Source organism: Akebia trifoliata, chromosome 6, assembly GCF_017979445.1.
Source record: "Akebia trifoliata isolate Shusen 1 chromosome 6, ASM1797944v1, whole genome shotgun sequence".
Lineage (NCBI taxonomy): Eukaryota > Viridiplantae > Streptophyta > Magnoliopsida > Ranunculales > Lardizabalaceae > Akebia > Akebia trifoliata.
This window is the reverse complement of record NC_141380.1, coordinates 4,861,108-4,879,982: the sequence shown is the minus strand read 5'-3', so window position 1 is coordinate 4,879,982 and position 18,875 is coordinate 4,861,108. Positions and strand designations below refer to the sequence as shown.

At 34.6% G+C, this 18,875-nt stretch overlaps 1 protein-coding gene across 1 annotated transcript; it reads right to left on the bottom strand.

Moving 5' to 3' along the window:
- Nucleotides 1–1,651: 1,651 nt before the first annotated feature.
- On the bottom strand, nt 1,652–7,377 carry LOC147399791 (E3 ubiquitin-protein ligase WAV3-like). Its single transcript, XM_086445275.1, has 2 exons — nt 6,641–7,377; nt 1,652–3,944 (listed from the first exon to the last, which is right to left on the bottom strand). Exons 1-2 carry the CDS (start codon nt 6,881–6,883, stop codon nt 1,992–1,994), a joined length of 2,196 nt encoding a protein of 731 aa, XP_086301401.1. The 5' UTR covers nt 6,884–7,377; the 3' UTR covers nt 1,652–1,991.
- Between the last annotated feature and the right edge of the window lie 11,498 nt (nt 7,378–18,875).

Here is an 18,875-nt window from a genome sequence, read left to right as displayed (position 1 = left end):
AGACAATAGTGACAGATTTTTTATCCACAACTAATATTTGTTGCAATAACTCGTTAATCTATATAGACTTTGAAAATTATTGTGGAGGCAAGTACCCCCACTATGAATCCGTCTCTGCCCCATTACCTATGTTTTGTACGAAAGATTAATATAAAATAATTTAAATGCTCTTCTCTTAGGTTTCTATTTCGAAAAACAAAAACTCATTGATTTCCTCTTCAAAACTAGACATCTTCTTCAAGCTTTTAACCTTTGAAGTAAATCATTTTAAATTTATTCAATCTCATCAATTTCAATATTTTATATAGATCTTTAATTTTTCTATCCAAAATTCTATTATTGTACGTCACTAAAAATCGTATCTTATTCTAGAGGTTTAAAAGTTGAAGAAGACAAAATCTTTAAGAAGATTGGAGATGGGGTTAATTTGTATATGCTTTCTAACATTTTATCACAGATCAAAACATGATTAACCCAGAATCATCCTACAAGTTATAAAATCAGATGATTTTCTTTGCAATGGATTAGACTTTGGGTTTGATTAAATCCATTGACAGCCCTACCCTGCAAGTCGACAACTCATCTGTCACATCAACTTATATTTGTAAAATACAAGATAATTAAATTAAATATGGTGTTTGAAGTGTGGATAATCATTTTATATTTTTTTGACATAATGTTCAAGTTTAAGGGATTGCCATGAGAGTTGTTAAGTGGTCGAGGAAGAAACTGAAGATAGGTTATTGGACCACTCTTCATAACATCTTACCCATCAGGATTTGAAGATCCTGACTAGTTGATCAGTTTTATGATAAAATTGGGCATCTATTTAATTCTCAAATTGGTGTGGCAATATAAGTTCTCTTGGTAGATTGCCAATCAGCCCAAATGGTCTCTTGTCCACCTGCATTATAATGGTGCAATCTTAATCATTGTCAATCTCCTGGCATGTTTGAATGGACGAGTCTCCAAACCCAAAATATGATCATTTACAATCCCATAACTTTGGTATCTGAGTTGAATAATGCTCAAGTGACCACAAGATTGGACTTCACATCGCACACCCCGACGTGAAAGTGAAATTAAAAAGCATAGATGCTTTTCATTGAGATACGAGTGAAAATTTCCTACAAGTCCTGTGCATTTTCATGTCAGGGTGTGCGGTGTGAGGTCCAATCTTGAGGTCACTTCAGCACGAGTCCATTTGAATTTGAGGATTTAGGTTAGAATAATGCTTGAAGTGACCTCTGGATTGTAACCTCATATATCGCACTTACTGGCATGAACCTGGATAGGATCCATTAGATGCTTTTCAACTTGAGGTCACTCCAAAACGGCACTTTTGGTTCGGATAAGGACCCAATCCAATGAAGACGACCCATACTAGAGAATTGATCAACCTGCATTTTTCGATCTTAATTTCTTGAAGAAAATATAATGTTGTTTCAATAAAGTCAACTCAATCTTAAGGGTACGATTTTAATATTCTTCACTCGCATTTGTTTATTGAAAGACATTATATTATTATATACATATACAAAATGGGATTTGATTTAAATCCAATCCATTGACCCAAACTGATCGCTGGTGCCCAATATACCAGCCAGTAGCACGTGCGAGCGCGCACAATACACACACACACACATAATCATCAAAAAAAGAATCAAGAGTTGATATATTTATATATTAAGTGAATAATGCATCCCAAGTGTCTCAAAAGAGAACCTCTCTCTTAATGTAAACCCCCATTACCCCCAACCAAAAAAATAAAAATAAAATAGAGATAATGTTATAAACCCTCCTTAAACCTCTCCCCCTAAAAAACCAGTTTTCCACTTCTCCCCAATTTTTTATTCATTTACAAGACTGGAAATTTACCCACCAACCAACCACACCACTCCCAAGAAAACAAAAAAATTCTCCTTTATACCCCCACCCAAAACTAAAATAAACAGTAGTAAATAAAATATGAAATGTAATTTGAGGATAGTTTACCTCGGCTGTGGTTGGACTAGAAATGATGGAGCGGGCCTAACAGGAGGCTTAGGTGATGGGCCACCACTGCCCAAGAATACTGTCCTCGATCGATCAAGCATGTCAACCATGGATGGGGTCTGGTAAGCATGAACCATGCTTGATGTATCAGTCGAGTCACCACGTGTTGTCGCCCTTTGCCATGAATGCGAGCTTAGTCCTGATAGAACAAATGCCCTCCCAGACACCTCGTACATGTGTCTGTTCGCCATCCTCTCTTGCATTTCCTTCAGCTCAGCGTCCAGTGCAACACAGAGCCGATCACCAGATTGTGCAGATGTTGTTTCCGACAACACCCTTCGACAGCCCTCGAGGATTGAAATTCCACCAGATAAGTCACCTCTCTCTGCTGCAGTTCGTGCCTCAGACATGGCCTCTGCTGCTTGGACACGGTTCCTCTGCCTGTCAACTTCTATTGAAACCACCCGTTCTTCCACAAATTCAGGCCGTTGGATCTTAACTTCTTTGCCCTCTGACGTCAAGGCTTCGTTCAAAACAGGATCCTTGTAGACACATCGCACATTCAGCAATGCTGTCTCGTTGCTAGGATTGCAGACTGGAACGTTGACTGATACCAGAAAATCCCTCTCCTCATCTGCATACAAATCCCCAACATTGATAAGGCCCGTCCGTGCGTCATTCATCACTCGTGTTGCGTAACTTCCTGCTTTTAATGGACCAAGACGTATGTCAGGGAGAACGCACTCGATCTCCACTTTCAGATCCTGAACCACCACACTAAGAAGTCCACCAATGCACTGAGCAAAGGCATCCTGAATCACACCCTCAGCCTCTATGAAAGAGAAGGTCCCACCAGAAGTCTCTGAAATCAAGTGCATTGAGGCAGCATCGTGATCCGCACCAAACCCAAATGCATGGACCGGAATCTGGGATGCGGAGTTGCCACTTCGCTGACCAGAGAATCGAAGGAGGGATTGGGAATCAGATCGTGTGTGGGCCGCCCTGTTGGGACCAGTTACAGTATATGTGTCTTGCCCATCAGACAACAGAATGATACTGCCGACGGGATTCTTCTCCCTCCGCTCCTCCATCACCTTGGCACCCTTTCTCAAGCCTTCTGCAATGTTGGTCCCACCATTTGACATCAGAGAATTTACAGCTTGCAATGCTTGCTGCCGACCAGAATCCGTCATCCGACGAAGAGGGAAAAGGCGGCGGGCAGTGGACGAGAATGCAATGACCGACAACCGGTCGGATGGACCGAGACTCTGTATCACAAACCCCATTGCTCGCTTTAGTAAGGCAAGCTTTGTTCCTGCCATGCTGCCACTGACATCAAGCACGGTGACGAGGTCAACCGGAGCACGACAAGTTTGAGAGATCGATGGAAAATTAGTCTGGCTTTCGCCCAGGTTGTTTCTAGAACTTGTAACAGGAGCTTTGAGATGGATCAGTACAGTGAAGTTTTCTAGTGAAGTTGACCGCTGAACAGCTGAGACTTCCGTGTATGTTTTAATCTCCATAGTTCTAATAGGGTTTTTATCTGCAGCATCTCTTGTGGAGGCGCATTTATCGGGTAATTCAGGTTGGTGGTGGTCCAAGGGTTCATCATCATTGAAGAGACTTGGCTCGTTAGCAGGGAAGAGAGATGCAATGTGCCGATTGGAGAGTGAACGTGCAGGAGGAAGCCGACGTACCACAGTCATCATAGCATCATCTTGGGGCGGCCAATTCACGGGGTTTACTCTTGCCCTACCATGGGTCAGATCCAATGTGGGACCCTGGAAAGGAATTTCCTTCCATTTTGCTCTGCAAACTGGGCATACTTCGTTTCCGTGCTTCACGTTTGAAGCGATGCAGTGGAAGTGGAAGGCATGTGAGCATTCTGCGGTGAAGATGGCATGGCCCTGGCCTGGTTTCATGGTACCCAGGCATATAGCACAGGTCTTCTGCAAGTTAAAAAAAAAATACATAATTTAGCAATCATATTTCATTTCATGAGAAAACATAATTTTCAGATTAAAAACCACATGATTTTTTTGATATGCAAATGATAAAAGCGGTTCGATCACATTCAAGACTACAATCATCTTTTAGCAATCATAACAGCAAAAAAGATTACTCAACTCAAAAAAATCTCACAAAGAACAACGCAGAAAATCTTATCTAAGAACGTTTAAAACACATCACCATTACATTAAAGGTTTTAGAAAAATAAAAACCTAAAAACAAAAAAAGGTTCATCTAAGTAAACAAGAGATGAGCCTAGAAAGAAGTACAGGACAAAAAATTTGGTGAGTCTCGTTAAGAAGTCTGTTAAAATTGAAATTCCCCAAATAGCTGTTTTTGGCATTCATTGACATGTATAGTATTCAATGTCTGCTAATGGGCAGTGATAAGGCAGAAGAGAATCACTGCACTGTTACACCATATTTAGTCAAAATTTAGTGTAAAAATTTGAAACACTACTTGAACCTGATGAAGTCTACTACCTGGAATTACATGAACGCAGATATATATATTTAGTCAAGTAATCTAGTTTGGAGAAGTAAAATATTCAGATTCAAGAGTTCCTTTTTTTTTTAACTAATCAAGTTTCCAGAATTTTTAAAAATACTTTCTTTGTCAAGTGTTTGAATAAGCAAATTCCCGAGTCTTGTACAAGTCAACTGAACCCAGCAAGTTAGTACTCAACTATTTGTGCAAGAAGTGTACCATAGGTCGACTATCACGGTAGGCCAACTATCCAAATATTCCCGCGAATGAAAAAAAAAACAAATCTTCTTTTTTTAACTATTCATTTATATTAATGGTGTTATTTGAATAGTAACCATACAACTCCGGTGTTCAATTTAACCTATACATACTGTAGATAACACGTATAAAAATATTGTAGAAGTCCAACACAACGGTCAAACAAAATAATGTCGCGTGGTATACTTTTTTGGCCTCCCGACCTCATGAATGCCTTGGCCCACCCATCAATAAGCCTACAACCTAAAAGTCAACCTGATAGGTAACTCCTCCATGTCAGATTTGAGCATTTTCCATAGTGGACTTTGAATCAATGCTATTCAACCATGGGCCTAGCCATAAAGCTCATGATGAAAACAAATGCCCAAACCCAATTCCTAGGGATCGTGTATCAGGCTAGTTTGTGCAGGTGTGGATTAATTCATTGGATATCTTTTATCATAATGGACTTGGAACCCACCCTTGGGCTTGCTCATACTACACATGACGGAAAATGCTCAATTTCAACTACCAAAATCATCAATCATGCTAATTTTCAGCGTGTGGGTCTATCAGGGGTGAGCCTAACATTCAAGGGGTCAATGGGAGTTAAAGAGTGTAATACTTGGCATTTTTGGGGAGGTGAAGGATCATATTTTTGATTAAATAAGATCACTAAACTAGACAAGGAATAGAAGAAATTTAGCGATTTAGAGAAGGAATAAAACAAATTGCACTGAAACTGGGGCAAAAACTCTCAAGAGTCATGAAAATAATCCCAGCTGAGGCTCTACATCAACCTGGCCGTTGGGATTTGAGGAAAAACACAGATTTTCTATAGATCAGTTCTGATCTTCTGGGGGATTAACATACATTTTCCTAGGGATACATTTTCTTGGGAATCCCTAACATCCCAATGGTCACGTTGATGAGGAGCCTCAACCCAAGGTTAAGGCCATTGTTTTCCAATAATCCCAGCTGTCCCACCAAAAGAGCAGCATTGCACAACCAAGTAAAGTCCAGGATCTAGAAAAACCGAAGGAAATAAGCAAAAAAAAAAATTATGGGTGTCAGCTATTTTACTCTTACACTAACTAGTAATAAAGCGCTTTCAAGTCAATCAAGAAAGATTACCAAAGCCAAGGGAGGGAGACATCATGAGTAGTGGTACCATATTCTTCCTTTTCATTGTGCCTTTGATGAGGCTTACCGCTGGAAAGCTAGCAATAAACGGTCCACATACTTTTGTTTAAAGAAGAACACTACATGTGGAAGAGTGTAGTAATTGCTGACCAAAGAAGCTACTTTCCCCTTCAAGGGAAGGATGAAAAGGAAAGGTACCCCTGTAGTTTTCCTTTCCTAATGAACTAAATGACAATATTCCTCCAAGATTCTACTAAATTTTATCCTCACAAGCCAAACTCACAACAAAGAGGCCAAAACAACAAACACCGGTTGCTTATTTCCAACCAAAATTAAAATTAAAATAATATAATATAAATAAATAAAAAGCCCCAAAAGAACCCGTTGGGTGTATCCGAATTATAGACAAATTTTATCAACTAAAAACCAGAAGATCGTCGTTCATTATTATTATAAATTTGTACAAAAAGATAACAGCGTATTTAATTCAAAAGAAGGAGAAAAATTTTAAACTACCCTGAAATTTAAGCAGAAATAATGACGAATACTGACTCAATATCAGTATAAATCTCATAAACAAACATAACATACAAATCCGGAAAAAAAAAACACCAAAATTTCTATTTTTCTCGATATATATTTCATATAAAAACGTTTGATCGAGAACTACGGATCTCTCGGGTGAAATACTAAAAATATGTTTAAAAAAATTGTAGCAAAATTAAAATCGAATGGAATTTCAAGCACCAAGTATAGCAAATTAGCAAACCTTTGAAGACCTGCTTCCGGTTTTCGCCAATCGAAGGCCAGAAGAAGGAGTTGGCGTAGATGGAGCGACCAGTAGAGAATCTGAACGTCCGTTCACTGGTGAAAGTGAAGGAGAGGGCAAAGAAGAGTCTGAGAATCTCCCAACAACATCAACTGAAGAAGAAACTTCTTCTAGAGTTCTAGGAACATAAATGCAGAGATTTGATCTAAGAGCAATCTTAGCTTTCCTCCATTTGCTTCCCATTTTCTCCTGGATCTGAGCCTTTGCGGAAAAAAAATCGGATCTTCGACTACCAGTCCTTCACAAAGATTCTTAGATCTTATTCGGGTTTTTGAGATTCAAAACCAGAGAATCGATATGCTTCGCTTTCGCTTTCGTTTCTTTTCTTTTATCTCTTTTGCAGATATCCTCGAAAACTGGGGAGATTTCAAGTTTTCAACTAAGGTTGGTGATCCAAAAACGAGAGAACGCGAAAAGAACTTCCCAAAAATAAAAATAAAAAACGGCGACTAAGTAGTTTGAATGGAGAAATAGTCGCAGAGAGCTTTGTTTGAACGTATTTGACGAAATCGCATGTCAACAAAGAGGCTTAGTCGTAAAAGGAAATTTAGGCTTTTCCTCTATTCTTCTTGGCCGCCATTAGAGCTCTGGTTTTGACCTTTGTAGATAGCGAAACCAACATTTGCAGCCTTTTTATTATTTTATTTTATTTTATTTTTTTACAGTTGAGAAAGAGCGAAACGATTTGGTTGCGAATGGAAAGATAGGGTTATATACTGCTCTTATTTCTAATTTCTTAAATTACCCTTATATTTTTATATATTAACATAAATGCCACTACTGTTTTTTTTTTTTTCTTTTTCTTTTTCTTTTTTTATTATTTTAGATAGGTGAAATATATAATTTTTTAAAAGGAAAATTACTAAAAACGGTTAAATATTTTAAAAAGAAAAAAAATCTATTTTTAAAAAAATTACCAAAACGAATTAAGTCCTGTTTTAGTAACTTGTTAAGACCATCTAATGTTTTAATGTGTTAAAATACACTGGCTTACTAAAAATACCTCCAACATGATTAAAATGTTGGAATGTCCAATATTTTAATAACTTACTTTAACACCCTAACAATTTAATTTTCATTTAAAATGTTGGACAATCCAATGAGTTGGATTGTTTGTCTAATGATTTAATTTGATTTTGAAAATTTTAAATATATATATATAGGGGGCGGTTCAAGGGCCATATGAGAAAACATATGAAAAAACTTTCATTTTTCAAAATAAGAGTTAGAGGTTTTGGATTGAGCTGATTTTTTGCAAGGATGGTCACTATGATGAAAAGATCATCCTCACAAAAAATCAGCTCAATCAGAAACTTCTAAATCCATCAAAAGTGATTTACAAATTAGTGATAAAAATTGGTAAAAAATCGACGGTCTACATTCTAAATCACTTTTAATGGGGTTAGAAGTTTCAGATTGGGCTGATTTTTTTTTTTTTTGATGATATTCCCATCATAGAGATCATCCTCACAAAAAATCAACTCAATCCAAAATTTCTAACCCATATTTTAAAATTTTATTAAAAATGAAAGTTTTTACATATGTTTTCTCATATGGCCCTTGAACCTGACCCATATATATATATATATATATATATATAGGGTCCCGTTCGCCACCCTTAGTTTTACCACACACTTTAACAAACGCGTTTTGTCTTACATGGGTTAGAAGTTTCGGAATGAGCTGATTTTTGGTGAGGATGATCTCTATGGTGAGGAGATCATCCTCACCAAAAATCAGCTCATTCCAAAACTTCTAACCCCATCAAAATTGATTTACAAAAAATGGACGGTCCACGATTTTTCAACGTGTAAACATGGGGCTAAACATTTCGGAATGGGCTGATTTTTGGGGAGGATGATCTTCTAATCATAGAGATCATCCTCACCAAAAATCAGCTCATTCCAAAACTTCTAACCCATGTAGGACAAAAAACGTTTGTTAAAGTGTGTGGTAAAACTTAGGGTGCTGAACATTTCCCATATATATATATATATATATATATATATATATATATATATATATATCTATATATATATATATATTTTGTGAATATGAAAATATTTTACCCTTTTTTAAAGAATGTTATAATTCTAAATAATAATTGAAAAAAAAAATTAAAAAAGTATAAATGCATATTTGATTACGGGGTTGTACCAAGCTAGCAGCGATGAGGCAATTGATCACCCATGTACCCGAGAATCCTAGGGTACAGGCAATACCCTACATACCACACATATCAAAAAAGTTGAGATAAATCCTTTGAGGGAGTTTCTAGTCACTAATTTTGGGATTAGGAAACACTAGAATTTAACAATCTCGTTTGACAACTTCTTTCCAATATTTATTAGAAGCAAAGAAATCATTCTAAAAAAATAAAATGTTCAACTCTTCCCGAAACTTTTAACCCTATCAAAAGTGATTTACAAGTTAAAGAATCGTCACCCATCAATTTTCTATAGATTTTCTTAATAGATAGGGTTACAAACAATAATCGTTTTGAGGATTACACGTAAATTAGGTCATAAGCCACATCGTTTGACTTTCTAACGCCAAAATGGATATCATGTGGAAATACACAATTTCATTGGTGTTTAAATAAAAAAGGAACGTATAATACAAGTTGCAAGTAATCACAAAATAGAGGATTAAACGAATTAGGATAAGTTTTTTTTATAAAAAAAAAAATCTCTTAAAGGCCAAATAAGAAAAAAAAAAAAAAAAAGAATTAGACCTATTAAAATAAAGAGGAAGAGAAAGGGATATGAGATTAGAAGAAAAAAAAAGTTTAATGAAGAAGACATGTTGACAATCACTTCTCATCCTTGCAATTGATATCCCACCTAAAAATGAAAATTTTCAAATATGAAACCTCAAAAGTATTTTAAATGATTGGCTCTTGAAGAAGAAGACACTAAGATAATTATAAATGAGTGGGTGAAAAAATGGAGATAATGGATAAGGTCTTGGACATGCATCATGTAAAGTTAGTTTAGGTAGTTTTGACTTCCACCTTAACCACAAAGCTCATCGTCTCATCATCGTCATGTTGTTAAGAGTTGAGAGGAAATTGAGTCAATTACCATGTGTAATTCTCATCATATATAGCTCTAACAACAATCGTCCTACCATGTGATTAGGGGAGTCATCGTCATCAAAGGAAGCTGTTTACTGAGACAACGATGCAGAGTACATCACATCGTTGTAAATCGAGGTGACATATGAGAAGGGATTTAGCAACAGTGGAACATTATTAATCTTCAAATTCTAATTTCATGTTGTTGTTTATTGTATTTTTACAACTTTCAAATGTGTTTCAATATTTGGAAAAAAAAAATTCTCAACCTTTCAATTATTTTTATAATATTCTCATCATCTTCATTAAAACTACACCAATTAGTGTAATGATTTTATAATACCCCCTCTGACACACGTCCTTCTAGGTCCCCATCACAGAATCATAGATTATTTTTCTCGGGATATGCATAATCATAAATCTTTTCTTGTGTATCCTGAGACAAATGATCTACGATTCTGTGATGGGGACGTGTGTCAAAGGGAGGGCGTCGACTCTATTAATTATCATACAACTCCAAATATTTTCACTTTTACGTTGATCAAAATCAATATTTAATACATTAATCATAGCAAAGTGTTTGAAATGAAATATTTTTTATATATTAGAAACGTTCAAAAGAGCCTATTTTCAAAGTCTAATTCTCGGGGACAAAAAAAATACATTTAAAGCTTGATAGTAAAATTCAAATTGGCGTAGAATTATTCTTCTTTCATTCCTCAAGAAACAATGAAAAATATGATGAAAATATCAATGACCCTGAGTACAGATCTTTCCTCAAGAGAGAATAATTATATAACCACCATGAACAACAACTAATTAATTAATGGGAATCCTATAATTAGATAACCACAAACGTATACCCAAACATCACTCCCTATCTTAATCAGTCCTCTGAGGTCTCGCTACCACTTCTACTCTACACTCAGCCTTGAGTACACATCAAGATCAAGTTGACTCGGCTGAGTGTTCTCATCTCGGACCAATCAAACCTTATTAAACTGATCTCTGTGTGTTGGTGGATGTATAGTGTTTACATCTACATTTTAATATAAATAAATTATTTATTTAAAAATTTGACTTATTTTATTAAGATTATACTTTGGCCAATAAGAAAAAGACACATGTTCGTTGATGGACAGGAAAATAAATTCCAAGACAACCCGAGTACCAGGACTAAACAATATATTAGATCTCGAGAAAGGTCACTTTAATAATCCTTAAATCGGGAATGAACTCCCAAATTCTTCTTTCATGTAAGCTTTGAAATAATCTTGAGGAAGAAAGCATTAGACTTCGAAGGCCAAAACAATAACAAAACATGGTCTAAGAAATGAGTTTGCGATGACATAAGCATGTCATTTAGAAATGATGTAGATAATGTGAAAAAAATGAAATAATAAAGAAAACAAAATCTCACTTAAACACAATAATTTTAAGTGGTTCAACAATTTGCCTACGTCCATGGATCAGATAAAAAATTCAATCACACTATTTTCTTTTGAGTTTTATAATCTTAGAAATCTCTAAAAAAAATTGAAATATAAATTAAAAAAAACATGTTTATCTCACTAAAATAGAAAAAATTTAAGAAAATATTACATAATTACCTTTTTCAATAACCCTAAAAAAATTGGTCTGAGGATTCTACCATTAGACCCTTCGACAAGGGGAGTTGCCTCCATGTTGTAGCTCAACGTACCCCTAATTAAGTACAAAATATTTACACACCAGATAAATCCAAAAATAAAATGATCAAGAATTCTTAAAATTATATAAAGGGGAATGACAAAATCAAATGTATGGAATTTCACTCTCATGTATCGTATTACTCTATTATAGACTTGATTGTTAGAGTGTGATATACAAAAGATTAAGAGATAATTTACCATCTCATCAATAGATAGGAGATAGAAACTTGACAAAAATTTGCAAATCGATGCAACAATTAATTAGAACATTAGGACTCTTGTGCCCCCAAGAGTTGGTAGCTAGCAATTAATCCCAACTCCCTTAGGTGAAATGGCACACTTTCTAACCCACTGGTTCATGGTTCACTAAGGTCCACCAATATAGGTACACCTACATGCCAAAAATCAGTATTATTGCTAATTTCTAACTACCACATCTACTTAAATAAATGGTCTAAACTAAAGACGGAGCCAAGATTTTGCCCATATGACGGCAAATAAGAGTAGAAAAAAAAATTGTGGGGGCAACTTAGAGTGAGAAAAATATTTTGTGAGAGAAATAGTGGTAGATTTTTTTTATTCGCTACTAAGATTTGTCATAATAGCTCATTAATCTATAGACTTTGAAAATTTTTGTAGGGGCAAAGTACCCCCACTGTAAATGCGCCCCTAGTCCAAAACGACTCTGATTTTGATTGAAGTTTGAATAGTTAAAAAAGTGATAAATGATTTATATATGGATGGTTAGGATCTTGAGATCAATGTAGTTTGGAAGCTATGGCTCATCTTCAGATGTGATATACATATGACACGTGGCAGGCTAAGGTTGAAAGATGGTTGATTCATTTAGTCAAAACCTTTGATTGTCAAAGGCCCCCAAAGCTTTGTAAGTTACTATTTGACATAAGAAAGTGAGATAAAAAAGCAAACTAAAACCACTTTTAATTACTACTGTTGGGTTAGTGGATTTATATCAAACCCACTTTCTGAAACTTCATTATATGTTGGAAAAAAGCTAATGAGATACCACATGAGTACTTTACTTTTTTATTATTATTATTATTGCTTTAGTTGAATATATTTATCTAGGTATGTGTGTGGGCCCATCAAAATGCATGATTTGTTAGGCATGAAATCAACGGTGGGATTGCTTCATGATGTGTTCTTTGTGAGATAATAAGTAATCCACACGTGCATCACATCATTCAAGTTGCATGTGAACCCCATTTTTGTTGGGAGTTTACTCATCTAAGTCTTACACTTTGAGAGATTTTAGTCAGACTGTCTCATTATGGTTTAGATCAAGTGGACATTTTGAGACCCCATGCATATACATATTATGAATATAAGTTTTTATCATAAAGTTTTCATATTTCAGAAAAAAAAAAAAAAAATTCTAAGTTTATTTAAGAGAGCTGGTATTGGGCACCCAAACTATTACTTATTACACCCCGATTTCTTAAATTATTTATCACACCCTAATTAAAGATTTGAACACACTCTTCAAACATTACCTTTGGCTCAAATTTTAATCTCAAGATTATAAAAACAATATTATAGCACTTGTTCAAATAATTTTTATAGATGTTTACAATTATGATTAGTCTCATATAAAATCTTAAACTTGAAAAAATAGAAAAAAAAAAAAAACTAGAGAGCTTCTAGTGACACTCTAACTTTTATTTATTCTCAGCCCTTCACTTATTTTCTTTATTTGTAATTGGGGTGTAATAAGTAAAAGTTGAGGTGCCAATATCAACTCTGTTAAAGAATTGCAAATAATTTAAGATAAAGAATTTCTACTTATAAAATAGTATACCCATATTAGTTTTTAAAAAAACAGCCTTAATATTTGGTTGGTGGGGGTGGGGGGTAGGTCAATGAGTGAAGGGCAGGGGAGGACGAAGTGGGTTTGGCAAGCCGAGTTAATGGCTAGTACACTCGGTGAAGATATGTTTGGAAGTCGGGTCACATTGCCAAGAGTCGTGAGGAGGAAGTGGGTTTGGCAAGCCGAGTTAATGGCTAGTACACTCGGTGAAGATATGTTTGGAAGTCGGGTCACATTGCCAAGAGTCGTGATATTCTAAACCAACACTCCCCCCCCCCCCCCGCCCCGTCGTGATATTCTAAACCCCCCCCCCCATACATACACTCTTGATGTGACACATGCCACAATCATATATTTCCTCAAGATACTGAACTACACATCTCCTTAAATATGTGCAATTGTGTATCTTGAGGAAAAAATATATGATTCTACCACATGTCACGTTAGGGGTGTATATCAAGAGGGGGGGTTAGTTTATCATTATTCAATTGCTAATTATACCCTCACGACCACAGTCTTGAGTTTAAATCCCCCTTAGAAGCCATTCTCAAGGACTTATCCCAAAAATTACTTGGTGCGTGGTGGGAATTGCACATGCCTTAAGAGTTAATCGAATTCTTTAAGAGACCTACCTAAGTTCAATAATAATAATAATATATAATAACTTTTATATTAAAATTATTATTTTATTTTATGTTTTTTTGCATGATCTAGGCATATCTTTGACCGTGGACATTTTTTTTAAATTTAATAGAAAACACCCTAAATGCCCTTAATCTCTTGTCAAAATCCTTTTATATATTTTATTCTTTTTATTATATATTTTTGATTATTTTTTACAACAATCGTTAACATCAAGACATTTAATTTAAAAGTTTTTATATAAAATCAGTTATCAAAAAATTAATTTTCAAAAATAGGATAGCCAAACAAGATTTTGAAAACTGATTTCTATTATTTGATTCTAACAATCCTTAGTCCAAATCAACAATCATTTTCTTTGAATGATAAATAATTTAAAATATCATATATAATATTTTTATCTTTTTTGTAAAATATCCTATAAAACACTATTTAAGATAATTCCAAGTTCATTTAAAGATTTGTTGCAATTGTTGACTTTTTCATAAAATTTTGAAGTACACAAAAGCATAGAAGAACAAAGAAAGTCAGATTACATCACAATAGTCCCTTCGTTACAGTCCAATAACTGATTAATTCCACTGTATGACTTTTCTATGAAAATTCCATCGTGGGCTCTTTCAACTATTTCAAGTTTGAAGAAGAAAAGATGACCTAAGTCATATAATAATCATTTTTCGTTTTCTTTTTTATTTTTTTAACATTTTTCACTAATTCTTGCCGTCCCTCAATTCTATAATTTTAACATTTTTAATTAATTAATGTACATTATTATTTTTACACTAGATTGCCGAGAAGTGGATTAGGTTAGACTGATAGATAATGTAAAAGAATCATGATAATCTTATCCACGTTGCTTACTCAATTGGCATCATTGACGTGATATGTTCGGAAATCGTACATTGGCATTCCTCGGGATACAAAAGTGCACTTTTCCAGTTTTGTATCCTAAGAAGTGCAAATCTACGATTCTTGAACATGTCACATCAGGAATGTCGATTGAGTATGACGCGAGGGTAAGTTAGATTATCACAACTCAATGTAAAAACTTTGTCACCTCCTAACAATATTCTTTTATTAAGAATCTCCATATTTTCATACTTAAGCATCAAAGAATAAGGGAATTTTGAAATTTTCATTTAAAATGAGAGATAATTAGGATTCATATATTCCCTTAAATAAGATGGTCTATTGGCTCACCCTAAAGTCATTATCATAGTAGAGGAATGGATGCTCTATTAATTTAATTTAATGAACCCACACCCTTGGGACCATTCTTCCCATGCATCATTGAGGTTTTCAAAGGGTATAAATTCATAGGGGGGCTTGATTGTAAGATTCACATGCCGTGCACGGACGAGTCATCCTTAGAGATATGATGGTGCCAAGTGAAGGGTTGTCATTTCTCAAAAGAATTGCGATAAATGTACACACCGAAACATACACGGTATGTATGAGGTTGATGTGGAAAAAGACACAAAACCATATATCTTTTACTTCGGGATACACAGGGAAAAGATCTACGGTTTTGTGCCCTTGCCACGTCAGTCATGTATACACTGCGTATGTGTCAACGTATCGTTTTATCATTAGTCTTCTCAAAATTGACCTATGAGTTTTAGATTCCGTTGTCCAAAGGGTGTATATGATTGCATGGAAAATCTATTTGCAAATGCAGGACTGCATTTTCGAAGAAAAAAGAATTTCTTTGAAAAAAAATCATTTTTCCTTCTCGACAAGAAGTCATATTTTTCGATAATCCCTTGGGGAAAATGATTTTCTTGTCATCCCAAAGAAAAACCTTATGTTGTTCTCTCATTATTACCCCTACCCTAAGATTAAAAACCAATTCTCTTTTCAACAGTTTTCCAAGCGCTACGGACAAAAAAAATTTGAATCCCATGAAATTTATTTTCTCGAGATATATTTTTCTCAACAATCAACACACACAAGGTGTCATTTCACTCTTTAAAATCAACACAAGGAGATAACTTGGACCCTTATCCATGTCAAATCCATGTAAAAAAAGCAGTAAAACACAATAAAAGAGAACTGTAGTAGACCTAACAGACAACCATAACCTAAACCCCTTAGATATGCTTGCTTTTCAGAGAACAAGATCAACCTTAAGAGGCCCTTGAACAATTATTTAGTTAGCCATGCCACCAATTGAGACTCCCAGACATACATGCATACATACATACACACATATAAGGTTAGATGGACCCAACACACATAGATTAGATTTGACTCGCATTGTATGGTTGATATGGGTGAGTGACAGTGCGAAGTAGATACATTTGGATCAGTTTTTAATGGTCTTTTAATCCAAACTTACACAAACTAAAAAAGAAAGAACAAAATGATGCTTTAAACACTAAACCCATGTCCCCATATTAACCTAAGTGGGATGACCTTTATAGTAGAAAAGCCTACCTTTCTACCTTTATTGTTGACTTGCCCTAGAAAGTCTTGCAAACCTAGTGTTAGAAAAAGGAGCCCTATTCCCCCATAATGAAGCCTTGGTGATTCTTTTATTAATGGGTATCCCATAAACCATTTGTCCTCTCTCTCTCTCTCTCTCTCTCTTACCATGGCAAGCAAGTTGAAAGGATATGTGCTCTTAAAAGAGGAGTAATTGTGTTGGTCCCTTGCTCATGTTCTCTTGTGAGGAGGAATAACTTTTACATATAAAAGATAAAGACTTTTCTTTTAAAAGAGGGAAGCTTTATGGAGTAAAATTAAGTGGGGGAACAGAGAACTCCACTCAAAGGTCAGAATCATGAGTAGTCCATTTTTTATTTTTTATTTTTATTTTTTATTTTTTATTTTTATTTTTATTTTAGTTTAGTGCATCTTCTTCAAGTTGAGAAAACTATGTGGTCTCTTGTATGGGAATTGATTGATAGAAAAGCACGTAAGTGAATCATTTAATGCCCCAATACCCAACAAATGAATGGGGAGAAAATGTTCCACCACTCAAACCCATGAGGGTTTTAATGCCCCCACCCACTACACATACAGTTGTCATAGAAAATTACAAAGTTCACAAAATGCCCATGTTCTATGATTCAAAGGTCAATCAAGTCCAACACCTATATCCATACCCATACATGACATGGTAGCCAAATCTTCAAGAAAATACTAATTTCAATACCATCAAATGAACGGCTGAGATGGGAAGATATTTTGTAAGAATCCAAATGAAATGGATCCCTAAAGAACATGTATCGATCTCAAGGAAACTCGTGTTTTTCTTCTCATCACGTTCGTAAAAAAATGAAGCTTTTTGTGGCAGTCTTAAACTGCCATCAGATTATTGAAAATTGCCACCAATATATATATATATGGGTCCCGTTCGGCACCCTAAGCTTTACCACACACTTTAACAAACGTGTTTTGTCTTACATGGGTTAGAAGTTTTGGAATGGGCTGATTTTTGGTGAGGATGATCTCTATGATGAGGAGATCATCCTCACCAAAAATCAGCTCATTCCAAAACTTCTAACCCCATCAAAAATGGTTTACAAAAATGGACGGTCCACGATTTTTCAACGTGTAAACATGGGGCTAAACATTTCGGAATGGGCTGATTTTTGGGGAGGATGATCTTCTAATCATAGAGATCATCCTCACCAAAAATCAGCCCATCCAAAACTTCTAACCCATGTAGGACAAAAAACGTTTGTTAAAGTGTGTGGTAAAACTTAGGGTGCTGAACATTTCCCTATATATATATATATATATATATATATATATATATATATATATATATATATAAGGATGGTTTAGTCATACGCCTACTATAGTGATGTCGTCAATTACTTTAAGTGGCCAAGTAACGGCGGTTATAAAACCGTCTCTAATAAAAACAATTTAATGAACGATTTAAAAATCACCTCTAATTAATGTGATTTAAGGGCGGTTGTTATATTTTTAGAGACTGTTACAAAACCATCTCTAATTAATGTGATTTAAGGCGATTATTAGATTTTTAGAGGTGGTTTAAAACCGCCTCGAATTAATTTCTATAATTAAATAGATGAACTATACCTGATGGATTAAAACCACCCTTAATAACAATTTTTTTTTTAAATCAATATTATTTTAGGCGGTTCAAAACCGCCTCTAATGTTGTAAAAAAATTTATTAAATTTTTCGTTTCAAAATAAAATGTGCAATTATATAAAGAAAAGGAACTACTATTGGCACCCTAAATTTCACGTATCACACTTCAATTTCTTAAGAAATGTTACTGGCACCCTACATTTTACTTATTATATTTCAATTAATTATCACATCATAATTAAAATAAAACACAACATTCACATTACAAAACATACAAAGGTTAGTTCTTATAGTGATAAACCAAGTACTAATTGAAACACTAATATTATAAATAAAGAAAATAAAATTAAGAAACAAAAAATCAGCTACTCAAATGTGGTTTTATGACATTGTTGTACTCCCATACTTAATTATGAACACCATAATGCACTACTTGCAATCAGTAAAAATTCATAGGAACATAATCAACATCTAAACAAATACTATAAAAATCATATAAAAGATTTGATATGTGAGCGCGTAAGGATGCAATGCAAATCGATTCCTACTAAAGTAGGAATTTTTAATAGAGAAACACATGTAAATCAAATAAAGAGTTAGGATAGACTCATCAAGCCACGAGTACACATTTATCCAAAATGCATCCAACACATGAATTAAGTACAAACACATATGCATAGATATTCTTATAAATATATGAGACTAAATACATGCATGTAAAATTTGCAGTTTCAAGGAATGAATGCATATACATAAATTCCTTCAAAATTTACCATAGGAAATAGAAAACATAAAATGTCAACAAATTAGAAGTAGTAAGGTAATACTATAACTCACCCAATGTCATTTCTTGAGCATAACATACATGCT

Bases quoted from the DNA above. Each gene is read 5' to 3' on its own strand.
- LOC147399791 (XM_086445275.1), bottom strand. From the start codon at position 6,883: ATGGGAAGCAAATGGAGGAAAGCTAAGATTGCTCTTAGATCAAATCTC. The intron at 3,945-6,640 runs GTTTGCTAATTT...TTTAACTTGCAG, and splicing joins CCGGAAGCAGGTCTTCAAAG to AAGACCTGTGCTATATGCCT.